General features: G+C 35.8%; 2 protein-coding genes across 10 annotated transcripts in view; one reads left to right on the top strand and one right to left on the bottom strand.

The window, feature by feature from the left end:
• The first annotated feature begins 2,953 nt into the window (after positions 1 to 2,953).
• Positions 2,954 to 5,681, top strand: LOC126762073 (exocyst complex component 7). The gene is made up of 8 exons (XM_050478559.1): positions 2,954 to 3,247; positions 3,312 to 3,826; positions 3,881 to 3,942; positions 4,001 to 4,460; positions 4,515 to 4,812; positions 4,881 to 5,200; positions 5,261 to 5,394; positions 5,451 to 5,681. The coding sequence occupies exons 1-8, from the start codon at positions 3,034 to 3,036 to the stop codon at positions 5,551 to 5,553; spliced, it is 2,106 nt and encodes a 701-aa protein (XP_050334516.1). The 5' UTR covers positions 2,954 to 3,033; the 3' UTR covers positions 5,554 to 5,681.
• Positions 5,677 to 15,765, bottom strand: part of LOC126762074 (agrin) — a 34,323-nt gene continuing 24,234 nt past the window's right edge. For all 9 annotated transcript variants that reach the window (XM_050478560.1, XM_050478566.1, XM_050478568.1 and 6 more), the window contains 4 exons: positions 15,224 to 15,624; positions 14,355 to 14,989; positions 14,054 to 14,251; positions 5,677 to 6,383 (listed from right to left, as the gene is read on the bottom strand). In XM_050478560.1, coding sequence (XP_050334517.1) covers positions 5,840 to 6,383; positions 14,054 to 14,251; positions 14,355 to 14,989; positions 15,224 to 15,624 — 1,778 coding nt within the window. In that variant the 3' untranslated portion in view covers positions 5,677 to 5,839. The remainder of the gene's footprint in view (positions 6,384 to 14,053; positions 14,252 to 14,354; positions 14,990 to 15,223; positions 15,625 to 15,765) is intronic.

Raw genomic sequence — 15,765 nt, 5'->3', positions numbered from 1 at the left:
TGCAAGAAATGCATATATTTCCTCTTGGTGCAGCGGCACAACAACAAATACACGCAGAAAATTATTTGCAATGGCTGGAAAATATATCAGACCAAAACCCATTGTTTATCTTCGTCCAATAGCACGTAAAAATATAATTGCAACCCTGTTTTAGCTGTCATTTTATATAAAGACATATTGCGCCGTTAAATTGTTAAGGAAGGTAAGTTTTAAATAGATTTTATAATTTCATAGTCATTCTCAATAAATTGACCGAATCAGCCGTTCATATATCACAAGTTTCTGCAATGGGTGCTCTATTGGCCTTGCATATTTTGATATAGGATGTTTGCATTTCGTGTCATCGTACAATCTTGCAAGAGCAAGAGAATCCCCCTATTCTTTACGTGACAGTTCTCATGTATGCAGTATATAACATAATAAATTAAATATGTTAAAATCTTTTGTTCTCTCTTGTTAACATCTTTGCAATGGCAGCAAAAGCAAGTTAAAATTTTTCATAATGAAAAAGTTCAAAATTAATTTCCAACTAATAAAACTATTCTAGCTATTTATAAATAATAATAATATAAAGTTAGTTTACGAAAAATGAAAAGCGCTGGTGAATGTCCAATTACATTGCGCTTACATAACATAGATCATATCAGCTGATTCGGTCAACAGTTTTGCGACGGCCACTAACTGAAACATAAATGACGCTCTGAACACATAGAAAGCGACTCGACATGGCAGTACGGCAGTGAACTGTAAATAGCGTCATGAATCATCCTACATGAACATTTGTAAGAAGGTTGCGACATAACAATGGCCGTCATGTTCACAAAACAACACAGCTGTTTATTTTGTGTGTACACCATTTCGTCGTTGCCATACTAATACCTTTCAATTTTAATATATTGTTAATATAATATTAATATATTGTTGTTATAAGTGAAAAGTGTGCGTTCGATCGGTATGTGTGCGCATGCGATTTACTCGTGTATGGGCTTGTGCGCGTACCGATCCAGGTTCGCGAAAATGTCTGATTTTTTACGATCGGTGTGCGCACATGTGTGTCGTGAAAGGCGTTGTGTGCGCACAAAATCTCATTTCTCAGGTGTCGCCGAACAGTGAAGATTGCGGACGAACAATGGCAAATGTTAAGGAGGAGCCTGCTTCGGTGGCCTCAAAAAATTGATTTTTTTGAGGTTTTTTTTTTTGAGGGAAAGAAATAATTGATTCAAGCGAAATTTCTAGGCTTTATAGTATATATTTGAACATCTTTCACAATTTTTTTGGATACGAAATCCTTAGATATTCTACCTTTGGGAAGCAATTACCCGATGCGTCTCGCATGCGCATTTTTCGGACGGCGGGCAAAAAAATCGCAATTTTTTCGGAAACAACAAATTCAAAGAGATTCATATTTTTTAATAGTTTATTTTCTAGTTAAACTAAGAAAATTCAAAAAAAAGTGTGAAATTTTACAAATTTTTTGAAAATTGAAAAAAAGTGGTTTTTGACCAAAAAAATTTTACTTTATGTTGTTTAAAAAATGTTCAAACTTGACTTTTCATAATTTTTTTTTAGTTTAAATAGAAGATAATTTTATGCCAATGATAATAAACTTTGCCCTAATTCTATACGACGTTTAGTTTTTTTCTATCCTGCCCGCAAATTGAAAATAATCCTAAAAATGAAAAACCGAGAAATCGCGCTTCAAAGTTTTCACTTTTTGCCCAAGCGCTCATATATCTGTTGGACGCTCGGTCACTATTTCCCATCTAGCTTCGACAATAATTCGAATTCCAATCTATAACTTTGGGGAAATATTGTTAGATAATTTTTAAAGAGATTTAAGCAAAAAAAAATCGATTGTTTGAATAAAGATTTCGTATCAGAATTTATTGATCTTATAAAAAATTAATTGGCAATTTGGCAAACGAAAAGTGAGAAATATAAAAATAAAATTGAGAAAAATAAAAGTTGGAATAACTTATTAACGAAATACAAAGAAATAGATAAACGTGCTACATTAGAAATAAATTCGATGAAATGTTCCGCTTGCCTGTCGCACATCTTAACTGAGTGAAGAACGAACGCAAAACGGATTTGTGTGTCGTGTATGGGCGACACGAATTCACACAAATCGAACGCACATGTGTGTCGTGTATGGGCCCTTTTAGCCCAGTTGTATAGTCGTGCAGCTGTTTAAATAACTGTATTCATAAGAATGTCTGTATTTTAATATTTGACAGATGTCGCTTGCAGTCTGTCGCGCTAAGCGTTAGCAACTGCGATCTTCTTATGGAAATGGCGGCTTCCAAATTTAGCATCCACAGGAGAAAGCAGTAAAGGTGTTTTCCCTGTATGTTATTTTTTGTCTTAAGTTTATAACTTAAAAAAAAGTGTTTTACTAATAAATGTTTACATGCTTTTTCACATACATTTTCCATTTGAGTCATTCTAAAATCAATTTAAATTATTTATCTAAAACAAAATTTGCAAGCATTGAGGATGGCGAGTTGTAGCCTTTGAAATAAATAAATGTTTAAAACAAGTTTTCTAACATTAAAGTTGGTGAATTCTACGCGCTTATTGTGTTATTGTTTATATGTACATGTACATTTTTGAAACCACAGTAGCAGTGAGCGTGAGCGTTTATAACATTTGATGAATATCCTCAAAATAATACAAACTATCCTGTCGTCCTTGAACACGCTACCCAGAGTTGCATTCCGGCTTTAACGTACATAATATTTTTAATAAGTTCAAACAGCCGATCATATATATTAATCAATTTCCACAAAAATTAAAATGCCTGTGTCCTCAAAAAGCGTACATTGCAGAACAAGAATGAAAAAACTGTCAATACAATAGGCAACAAAAAAGCATTTCCCCGATTACAAGCAACAAACCTTTCCGTGTGTAACCCCAGACTAAGAAATTTATCTGAATTTGGACATAACAAAAACAATAAAGAATGTGAGTGGCAAGAGGCAATTAGTCAACAGAAAACAAAGTGTGAAATCTCGACCAGAATTACGCCCAATAATGAATAATTTGGATAGCTGCGGTCAGGCTTTCCACAAATTGGAAAAAGAAACTTCCAATTTGTCTTTGTTAAAAGACCGTGTAGAAAAGTATCATGATTTGTCAACGCAAATGTCAAGCATTCTGACGGTTTTTGAACAACGCCTTGGAAAATTGGAAGAAACTATTCTACCGGTATACAAGGAAACGGAACAACTCCAAAAGCGACAACAGAGTAGGAGTGTACCATTTTAAGCTTTAGAGTAACATAATTTAGTATTGTTTTTATTTTATATCAGATTTGGACGCTACTTTAGGTTGCCTTGAAACTGTGCTCGCGCACTATGATGTTTCTCAAGAGGTGTGCAACCTTATCCATCAAGGACCAATAGAAGGTAATGTGAGTAGCTTTCTTGAAGCCTTGGGAAAGTTACGTGCTGCTATGGATTACTTTTTGCACCATAACTCTCAAAGTGTGGAGCTAGAAAATGTCACAAGCCTTTTTAATACGGGCTGTGAAGGTCTTAATCAACATTTCCGATTATTGTTAAAGAAACATAGTGTCCCGCTAAAACCAGTTGACCTATTAGATCTTATTTACATAGAGGATGATTCTAGTGATGAGTACACATCGTTCCGACAGTTGTCACAAAACACTAGAGAAGAACTTGCTACGATTGCCCATTGGTTGGAGCAAAATTTGCGGCGAGAGTACACAATAATTTATGCGGCAGAAAGAGGTGAAGTGGTTTTACGTTCACTCCAAAACTTAAAAGATCACCAGAAAAGTAGCAGTTGGGGTCACGAAGCTTTGGTGTGTTTATGATATAATTATTAAATTTATGGGTAAAATATATATATTCTACAGAAACCTCGACATAGCGGACGACCAGATGTGAAGAAAAATACGTCGGCACGACTGCAACAAATGTAAGGAAATCACCATAAAAAACGTTATTTCTTATCTATTGATAAACTTATTTTTTAGTTTCGAGCGAAAAGCTAATAAATTGTATCTGCGTGCGACTCAGACACTTGAACAGTCAACAGGAATATCGATAAAAAAGGCATCATCGCACTCTGAACACTTGTCCGCCGAAGAGTTCATGGATGGAGATCAAGAACTAGACAAATATCTTGTAATGCTATTGGGACTGCAACGCCTTCTAAATTGGGAACGCGCCCTAATGACTGAAATTGTGCCTGCCTCCAAACATGGAGAAGTTTTTTCCAAATTGGCTTACAATTCCATAGAACTCGTGGTTAAAGATGCAGAAGCAATTACAAATCGCATAATGCGTTGCATTTCACGAAAAGAGTGGACATCTGCTTTAGGCATATTTTCCGCACTTAAAAGGGTAATTTTGCTTCAACCAGACATTGAACGTACCTACGATCCACAACAACGCGAACAACTTACTAAGGTCCTAAATAAACTTCAAGTTACGGTATGAGAGAGCATTAATCTGCAAATAACATATTCATAACACAAATTATTTAAGGGGGCGAAAGCTTTAGAACATTTTCTTGATGTGGTTAAAGGTGAATCTGGCACGAATATAGTTGGTATGAGTTCAAGTACACTTGGCTACGGTTACGTAAATGTCCCTAAAGATGCGACAGTGCATGAGCTCACTTCGAATACTATTTGGTTTATAGAACATCTTTATGAACATTACGATGTAATTGGAGCTATTCTACAACAGGATGTTCTTTACAGTACTCAATTGGATACAATTCTAATGAAAAAAGCTTTGCCAGGTGAAGAGCGCAATAAAGCATTGTTGGCGATTTATATCAGTAAGCAAATCTAGATGGTAAAAAAAAATTCATTATCTAATATAATAAATCCGATCTTTTTTAAATAGAAAAGGCTTTAGCGGAATTGAACCTTTCCATAATGAATAAATGCGAGCAGTATAACGACCAAGCCACGAAACATCTGTTTCGTCTTAATAACATTCATTACATTCTTAAATCTCTACAGCAATCAAACCTAATTGATATTGTTACATTAGCGGAGCCCGAATGCGAACAAAGCTATTTAGACATGATCCGCGAACTAAAATTTTCTTACCAAAAGACTTGGTCGAAAATGCTAATAAGTATAGGTGTAGAGGAATTGCCTCGACCCTCTCATGGTAAGGTGAAGGATAAAGACCGCAGCATACTAAAGGAGCGATTTTCGGTGAGATAAGAAGGTTGTCATTTTCATTAAAATGGTTTCTTAATGGTTGTTTCATTATAGACGTTCAACAAAGATTTTGAGGAAGCTTGCAAAGTGCAACGAGGAATTTCAATTCCAGATGTTATTTTGCGAGAGGGTATAAAGCGCGACAATGTAGAGCACATACTTCCAAAATATAATAAGTTTTATGAAATGTAAGAATTTTAAATGAACGTAACTAAACTCTAATATCAACATATATTTGTTTTAGGTATGCGTCCGTGCAGTTCAGCAAAAATCCTGATAAATACGTAAAATATCGTCCTCATGAAATCAATCAAATGCTAAGCAAACTTTTTGATGATTCTGCTTGAAGCAGCTTACTATAAGTATTACAATGATTCTTTAACTTACTTTGTTCTTTTTAATATTTTTTATTATTATTTTTATTTAAAAATATGCATATAAAAATTTAATAAATATAAACACAGTTTCTATTATATTTTCAACTACATTTTAGAACTACAAAAATCATAAATATTACGCATAACTGTTTGTGTAACACAAATAAATAAAATGAAATACATAAATATAAATGCAAAAACAAAATTACAAACTATGTTGAAACCGAAGCTAAGCGCTGCGAACGCGCGTCCCTTGTTAGTAAAGGTAGTTCGACGAAGGCGCCTCTGGCCGTCCGCAGGCTCCATAGTGACTAACTTTTACGGTGTTATTCGTTCGACAATTTTCGATTTCCAGGAAGCATTCATTCAGATATGTCATATCATCTGTTCCGCAGATCGGTTCAAATTCTCGTGGGCAAATACGAGAGCAGCCTTTAAACTGAATGTTACTGAGGCAACGCTTTAGCGGCACTACAAACACATGTTTACCGCAGTTTTCTTTTCGCATGTGACACTCGGATTTATAAAATTTATTGTCGGATCCACATACGAAATTCGGTGGCTGTGCATCACAGTCCGACTCACAGTCGGCAGTGAGTAAACAGTTCTTCAAAGATACGGGAACCACTCGCATGTGACAAGTTCGACGTTTAAAGTCACACATTGAAGGGAATGTATTACCATCTGAACCACACACCGGTCCACTTTCGATATCGCTGCGTGTACAACGCTCACCACAATCTTTACTTTGAGCTTTCAGGTCCGTGCATGGACCTATATGGGCCAGATTTACTCCACGCCTGAGAAGATCAAAAAGACAATAATACATAATTTAATTAATGCGCTTTTTATAAGGAAAAGATATGTACATACTTATGTTTAACCTATTTTTATTATTAGTATAACATGAGTTGACTAGTGTCAATAACATGTCCTCACATTGTCTAAAGTATGCAGATATGAGAAGACGGTTGGGTTGATTGTGAATGAATTATAATCATGTTTGGCATCATCTTTTAGTTTTATTATTAAAATTTGCTTCATGCTTTATATAAAAACTTTATCTAACTAACCAAATTACTAAATTAATATACAAGGGATCTAAGTTGTTTGCCTTACTTGTAGTAGAATAACGAAGTCTTACGTAAAGGGTTAAGTCGTTAGATACCAAACGAGGTTTCAGACAAGGCGACTCCCTATCGTGCGACTTTCTCAATCTACGCCAGGAAAAAAAAATTCGAGCTGCAGAGTGGAATAGAGAAGGTACAATCTTCTACAAGAGTGTACAACTGCTGGCGAACGCCTATGGCATGAATATCATACCACACCATACCAAACATCATAACTGGTTCTGCTTTTACCAGGTTGGACAAATAAGAAACGCAACGGAGTCTGGTAGTGAACGAGGACAAGACGAAACATCTATATCCTGTTATCAAACACTTGGCTCCAACGTCACTACTGACAGTCATAACATCGAAGTAGTACATAATTTCGTCTATCTTGGAACCAGCATTAACACCAACAACAATGACAGCCTCGAAATCCAACGCAGAATAACTCTTTCTAACAGGTGCTACTTCGGACTGAATAGGCATTTGAGAAGTAAAGTCCTCCATCGATAACCAAATACCTAATTCGACAAGTCACTCATCATCCCCGTCCTGCTGATGAGTCTACGCCAATAAAGCAGAAGAAGTCATACAGCTACGGTCACCTAATTAACAACACTGCTGTGTGAATCATCGGTGAAATGAGCGATTTTGTACAATCGAACCTTCAATTTCAATTACTCTCAGAGATTCTCAGTGGGATTCAGGTCTGGACTGCATGAAGGCCAGTCTTATAAAGAAATCATATTTCCAGCCATACATTGTTTAGTTGATCCAGGCGGCATATTGAAGTATATTGGTGCTGATCCATATGACTCTCAATTTTTGTTACACGTAACAACCAACACACTTCCATGACATTGCGTGGGACGTGTGTATTTGGGGTCAAAGTCTTTACATCGCGGACGCTGAACGCAAGTTTTTCCATCTAATGACTTACTTATTTCGGCTCCATCCGAAAATAGCACACTTTTACACTTCTTTAGAATACAATTATTATATTTTGTGGTCAATTCGTTTTTTACGATTTCGCTCTGACAGCAGTGACTTCTTCCGAGAAACCCTCCTAGTGAGTATTTTTTCCCTTAAACGTCTTTTGACAGTTTAAACTGATGGTGTATGATAATTTTTCCTCAAAAATTGCAGGCGAATTTTATTTGCTATTTTTTTGGGGATTTTTTTTTTGATTCGCGCACGATTCGCTCGTCATCTCTAGCAGTGGTATACAGGGTCTTTTCTTGTGTGGGTCTTTTTCTGGAGGGTTTGTGGTTTTTAAACGTTGAAAACCATTATTTAACGATTGCGGAATCTCAAAATAGGACCTCTCATCAATTCCCTTTCTAAATAGCTCTCGAACTTTCGTCATAGGATTTGCTTTTGACCGACGGCTTGCTTGAGATGATTTTAAAATTGAAATCAAGCAAAAAGTATTAATAGATTAAGATATATGTATGTATTTGTGTTGGGACAAAAATATAGTTGACCGTAGCTGTATATTGTGAAATAAAATAATCTGATGGAATCTAAAATTGTATTAACTGGAGAGTATAAGCGTTTGTATTCCTATTGCAATATAAATATGTCAACTATGCATCAGATGTGGTCGAAGAATTGCTACAGTCGTTCCTGATCCTATTATCCAATTTTTTTGTTAATGGCGTTGTGGTATAAACACTTGCACTTTTTTAGTTTTGACCGAATATCATCCATATTATCTAAAATTCTCATTTTTATATCATAGCACAAGGTGCTGAAATGCAATGTTTCCACTAACTAGATAGCTAAGCCGTGTTTTAACGGGTGATCTAAGTAGCGGTACTTGAGTATGTTTTTGACACATCACGCGTGAGTCGTATCAAACTATTATGTTATTTTTGTTTAGCATTGTTTGGCATTTCATCATGGAAAGGCTTACGCCTATCAACGCTTACAAATCGTTCAACTTTATTACGAAAACTGACGTACTGTAAAGAATGTGTTTCGCGCGCTTCGCTCAACTTATGGTCAACATAATCGGGCCACAGAGTGTACTATTCGCATCACCCATCTTGAGATCCAGCATTCATTATTGGGTAATAATCGACCGAATAGACCATGCCCAGCACAATCCCCTTGGAGCGAAATATCCCGCGTGTCATTGGATGGACCATCTGAGACGTAGCTGCGGCCAGATAATCTTCAAAGATAAATGCCAAAGAATATTCTTTCGAATGATACTAAAAATTCCCCATTAAGTTTGAAGTTTCTGTGTTTTTCTTTACAAAAAAGTAGAAGACCTCGAAATGGATCATCCTTTATAAGCTTGGGATAAACAAAGGTGATGTTATATGGGGAAATTGCTGCGCCGATTGTAATTATTTAAATTTATTTAATTTAAGTTTAAGTTTAAAGAACTAGAAAGCTATTCTTTACTAAAATGTAAAAATATTTTTTTTTTGAATTCTGATAATTGTGGACATTCGTTCGAGTAAACATTTGATTAATATAAGACATGTAGCCACAGATGTGTTTTTACAGCTTTGTTGTATCAATTGAAGCAATTTATTATCAATTAGAAGATTGATTGTTGTTTTTTCACTTTTTTTTATGAATATTTTGATATAAAAGACTAGCATGTCAAATTGTTTTCTCAAGGTGCAAAATCTTATTTGATGGACGCCTAACATAGTCCAGTCATTTAAGCTTAAATTAGGTAAGAATCTCGGAATTCGGTATACCCTACCATATGTAGGTTTTAAGACAACTTTAGGGTGTCAATATACAAGTATTTACAGACATATAAATGGGTATATCGAATTCCGAGTTGAACTTACTATAATGACTGGACTAATATAAGTATGTTTTTCCATCAGAGATTTTACCATTTTGACCTAAGGTTTGACACTTAAAAAAAACTGTATTCTAGTAAAGTTGGTATTTTCCAATAATTTCCATAACAACGTTCTTTTAAATTGTTTATTACACGTCCTGGTTCTTATTCATTAGTTTAGACTCCTATAAAAGTCGTCTTATCGTTTACTCTCTGAATCATGCGAAGAAAAAATTTAAATATATCTGCGGATTCTACAGTAACCTATAATTACTTTAAGCTTTTTTTTTAGTCTGAGCTCTTTGGCTGGGGTTCCAGATTTCTTTGAAAACTGAATTATCAAAAACATACTAACAACATAACTCTTCCAATAGGGATGATATTATTTCTATGCGAGGTTTCGGCCATTTTTAATTTGTAATTATCAGGAATTTTTGTGTATTCAGCAATGTTTACAATTTCATGGAAAGATATACGCAAGAATAACTTTTAGAAATTAATTAATTTTATTAGCAAACTACACGTTCTCTAATTGTAACTTTTCGTGCAGTTTTGCCATTTTATGGTCGTAATAATCGTCCAACTGTGCTCGCTATTCGCCGAATTGTCATAATGTTCAAGTGCCAATAAGACAAAGAACCGCTCGAAGTAATGAAAATATTGCTGCCGTTGCGATTTCCATTTCCAAGACGTTGGGGGCTGTCTCAAACCACAACTCGGCGTATTTAGAGAAAAGAATCGGACTTGTATCCGTATAAAATTGTTCTCCTTCAAGAATAGAAACCATTGGACCACCGAAAACGTCGTGACTTTGACTGATTTTGCCATAAAAACGACAACGATGTTTGTAAGAAAATTATGTTTTCCGATCTTTCCGACTTTCATCTGAGTGTTGCAGTAATTAAGCAATACTGACGATTCTGGTACTCAGTTGGATCATTGATCCGTACTTCTTTGGAAATGAAGCTGATTACACCGTTACTGTCAATGGACAGAGCTATAGATCGATGATAACCAAGTTTTTATGGCCGCAATTGGTAGAAGTTAATCTTGACAATATCTGCTTCCAATAAGGCGAGGCTACGTGCCAGATTCGGTTATTTCAAGTAATTGTGGCATTGAATGGCCTCCAAGAAATTGTGATTTAACACCATTAGACTACTTCTTGTGGAATTATTTGAAGTCATTGGTTTTGAACGTGCTATAACGTATGACTTGATTTAGTGGAAAAAGTGCTCGAAAATTGGGTTCATCGAATTCGTTCCTGCAAAAGAAGTCGTGGAAGCCATTTGAAGAATGATGTTATATTCAGAACTTAATTGTATCGATTGCACTTCTCATTAAATAAAGAAACACTTCCTTAACCAAATTTTTTTTTTTGTTTTTTTTTTTTGTAAAGAAATCATATCGCTCTTATTGGATATGTACAACATATACAAGTAGTACATCGGTGTACAAAATTTCATGATGATCGGTTACGTGGTTCAGCGTGAAAACGTGACAAACAAACATGCGTTCACATTTATATTAGTATGGATTGGTGGATTATACATAACGTGATAAAGTTAATTGTTAGTTGTTATACATTTATTATGGGGTGGGTGTAATAATTGACCTTGCATGCTACGGTTGGGTTGATATTGAATAATGTTATGGGCGGTAATATACTATTCACATAGAGTGCCAAGTCCCACTAATTTTAATTCAAATTTCAAGATGTCAGGAAATGTTAAAATTAATTCGTTTCACTAATCGGAATATATCGGCTGAGGCTTTTCATGAATACATGTATAATGTTATTTTAATTTCTCCTGAGGGGAACGAAGAAATAAAGTTGTTGTTAAAACTTAAAATTCGTTAAACGTTTTCTTCCTGTCTGAACTTGGTTGCCATAGAAACGACAAAGGTAAAAAGCGGAAATTTTTTTTTCGGGTTAAGGATGTGGGTATGCACACATTTCTAAGCAAAAAGGCGGTGGTTCATGGCGTTATTTTTGGCCTACATTGACTACGAAATTAATTTCGGTTTCAAAAAGAAGATTGATCAATAAGCGATTTTTATAAATTACTAGAGGACCCGTCCACGCTTCACAGTGGCTGATATATAGATAATACTACTACTACCATCTATATGATTTCTATTAGTTGGATTATAACTATTAGTTAATAAGATATAGCATTTTTGTGAAGCAACTTGTGTTAGTTTACAAAAAAATGGATCATAAAGCATTTCGTGTGTTAATAAAGCATTTCTTTTTGGGGGAAAAACTGTTGATTTTGGGCTCAGGGAAATCCACCGTTGAAAAGATATTTTCTAAGCTGAAAACAGGCGAATTGAGCACCGTGGAAAATGATGCTCTAAAGATTCGAAAGCTATGTGCAAGTTCATAATCCAATAAAAACAACGAATAACTGATTATGAGAAGTGTTTGAGCGCTATTTAATAAAACCGAATTTTTGCGCCGCTCCATCATTTCCCACTGGAGTCCAATCGACTGTCATTCTAGTGGACTGCACATGATGAACCGGTTCTCAGACGTGGAAAGACGAAAAAGTCGGATGGAAAGGTTATGACATCAGTCTTTTGGGATGCACGTGGTATAATACACACTTAACGACTGATTACTGACCCATAATCCATTGCACTTATTTGGTTGCAGTTCTTTTCTACTATTACAAATACTTAGCAACAGTATTATTTTTGAGGAAGAATCTGTTTAAAATTGTACGCATATATTCAAATGATTCCTACAAACATGAATTTTGAACAAATGCTTATTATTTGAAATATAAATTTTGTATTTATGAGTTGTATTAAATTTTGACATAAAGAGATAAGAGGTATCCTATGTCCTTACCCTGGTTCTAAGCTACTTCTCCACCAATTTTCAGTCAAATCGGTTGTTATAAATGGTGTAACTAACACAACTTTCTTTTATATACATACATACAAGAAATATTATATGGAAATTCTGAAGAGAAATGTAAAAAAAAGTGCCGAAAAATTGAAATTGCCAGAGTCATTCACATTTCAACACGATAATGATCCGAAGCATACCGCTTATGATGTACACATGTGGCTGGCACATCACATAAAACATACATTACCACATCCCCCTCAATCGCCCGATCTTAACCCAATAGAACATTTGTGGGAAGAGGTAGATAGGCGCGTTAAGAAGCGAACAATATCAACAAAAGCTGAGTTGAAGGTGGCAGAATATTGGCACAGAAACGACACAAAAATTGGTTTCATCAATGCCAAACCGGCTGGAAGCAGTCATCAAGCAAAAGGGCTTGGCCACAAAATATTAATTTTATATATAGTTTACTACTTTGTTATTGTTTTTTTTTTTGTATTTTTATGGAGTGTGCCAATACCTTTGTTTCGCTAAAATTAGCACTTTTTTTCTTTTTATAATTACTATTAAATAAATATAAGAGATAATTAAATGAATTAAAGGAAATATATTTGATAATTACTCGTCCTAACTAAGGAATTTTTTTTGTATTCAAAATTTATTTTATAAGTGGTAAAAAACAGTGGTAAAGTCAAGGTATCTTGCTGTGCCAATACTTTTTGCTTAAAGATAAAGTTTACAAAACATCGCAACTGTTGTTTGAAAAGTTGTCCTCTGACATCGTGACGATCGCTTGCTGATTGCCCGCGATCCATAATTTCATTCGTATGTCATCGCATCCTGGGAATACTCGGTCATGTGCCATGGGCTGTCAATATACATACTTATGTTGATGCCAAAACGAACGCGACCTCTTCGTGGCATCGTAACAAATTTCAATCTGTAATTGAGCACTTTGTGTGAAACACACATAACGTTTTCACGGAATAAATTTCAATAATTTTTTTTGAATAACCGGAATAAAGAAAGCAAACGACAAATTTGACAATTGAAAAACAAAAGGAAAAAAGTTGAAAAAAAAATTGTGTATGAAAAAAGTTATTTTTTTGGAATTGTCCAACTTTCCGACTTTTCCTCACGAAAAGCATACGGTTTTTTTATTTCTAAACTTTCCTCGATCCACAGCGAACAACCTCTGATCAATTTCATCAAGATTGGTTCAGCTGTTCTCGAGCATTAGCGTTACTAACAGCATTCATTCGTTTGTATGGGAAAAAGAAAAGGGCTCTTTTTAGGGGTTTTTCGGCAATTATTCAAATTTTTCGCCATAAAAACCATCCTTGAGCCTCAACGAACATTTTAAAAAAAGAATTGGCAAAATTGGTCCAGGCGTTTTTGAGTTATGCGCCAGCATTTAAAATCATGTTCGTTTTTATTTCCTTTTTAAAATCGTATTTGAAAATTGATTTTCTTCATAATTTTTTTTTTCGGAAAATTTTCCAGAATTTTCTTAAGTATTCTCCTTGTTTGGGCGGAGGCCTGTCTGAATTGGTGGTAATCACCGAAATCGGTCCAGGCGTTTTCCAGTTATAAGCGTAGTAACTAACGTCACTTTCTTTTATATAAGTATATATGTATATGTAGATTGAATATTCAGTACAGATACAAATTTATGTCATTTAGACTTACAAGCACGTTGCATGCGCAAGCTCACATTCATTGTTGTAGGTTTTTGCATCACTGCCACAGAGTTTGTCATTGCGATTTGAGGAAAATATGGATCCGAATAAATTATTAAAGTCTTTGCAAGGCGGCAGCTGTTTGCATCGATTCAAACGGGTTTTACACTTGTCCATGCTCATTTTCTGTATAGATTTTCGTTGAGGACTACAAGAAATAAGAAACATTAAAAAACACGAGAGAAATTATCGACATTATTTTCATTGCTTGTCTTATGTACAGCACAATGAACCAATTACCGCCTACTTACCCACAGTTTAACATTTTCAATTCGCAAAGCGATGAATAAATATTGCCATCGCTTCCGCAGACATATTGTGATGGCGCGTCCGAGGTAGGAGGACATTCGGTGGGACAGTTATCCGCTGATTTGCTGCCATTTGTATTTCGCTCTTGAGACATGCAAAATGCTAGCGGTACTTCGAAAATATGCTTGCCACAGTTGTATGCTCGCATCTTGCAGGGGCTGGCGTACAAACGCCCATCAGAACCGCAGGTGGGCCGCGCAACACGCCAGCAAGACTCACGGCACATGCGCGTCGATTGGCAATGCTTCCGACTGGTCTTCACTACACCCTGGCTGCACGTCAGCAATTTCATCTCGCATGTCGAATTGTATACATTGCCATCGGAGGCGCAGATAGGACCGTCTTTGGGAGCACTTTTACAATCCACTGGACAAGATTCACGTATGGCACTGATGTTACTGCAGGCGCCCACATGCGACATGCTAACCGCAGCCAAACCAACACGACACGCTTGCACGCGCAACATACAGCGATTCAAGTAAGTGTGACCATCAGTGCCGCAAACTGGGTCTTTCTCTGTAGGACACCGATGCTTGCATTCGGAACCCCGCGCGCGTTCACAGCTGTCTTTAACTGCCTGTAAATTTGTACAAAACCTACATTTTAGTAAATATTTACATGCAAAGGTTTGAGGAGAAGTGAAAAAGAACGTTATGTTTTCATATCTGCCCTTGATCTTACTATCGGCTTTGGTGTGTGTACTAATACACTGAAATTACCAATTTACAAGATAAAAAAGAAACTAAATATGGATTTATTTTCACTGTACGTACACATAGTATGTATGTATGCTTGTACACAATGGTCTTACCTTCACTGTGTTTGACCCATTTCGAGAGCAAGTCTTTTTCTTCATTTCGCAGAGATTCGCATAAATTAAACCATCAGAGGCGCAAACCGGTACAGCGCCCACAGTTGTGCTTGGCGGGCACGATCTAGGGCAGGAGTTGGCATTGCCTCGTTGCTGCCTTTGCACTGCATCCTCGTCCAAACTCATTGTATTCATAGCTGCGTTCATGTACTCGGAATAAAGCAAAGCAGCACGGCTAAGAATCGGCGTCGATGTTTCGTTTTCAATGATATCAGATGGAGTATGGTCCTTACTATTACGATAGTTGATTATCGGCGAATCATCTTTGCTCTGGGTATAGTGGATTACTGGTGCTTGAGCTGGCAATTTAATGAACTTAATCGGTGAGTCTGTGGCTGCATCTGAAAGAAGAAATGTGCACCAAATTGTTATAATTATAAAAATATAAGAGAAGTATATGCATTACTTTTATACTTAAGCGAAACTAGAAGAAATTATATGTAAACAAATCAAAAAACACGAAAAATCCTTCACTTCAAATA

This window comes from Bactrocera neohumeralis, chromosome 6, assembly GCF_024586455.1.
Source record: "Bactrocera neohumeralis isolate Rockhampton chromosome 6, APGP_CSIRO_Bneo_wtdbg2-racon-allhic-juicebox.fasta_v2, whole genome shotgun sequence".
Lineage (NCBI taxonomy): Eukaryota > Metazoa > Arthropoda > Insecta > Diptera > Tephritidae > Bactrocera > Bactrocera neohumeralis.
Note: the sequence above shows the minus strand (reverse complement) of the source record. Positions and strands in the feature narration are given on the sequence as shown.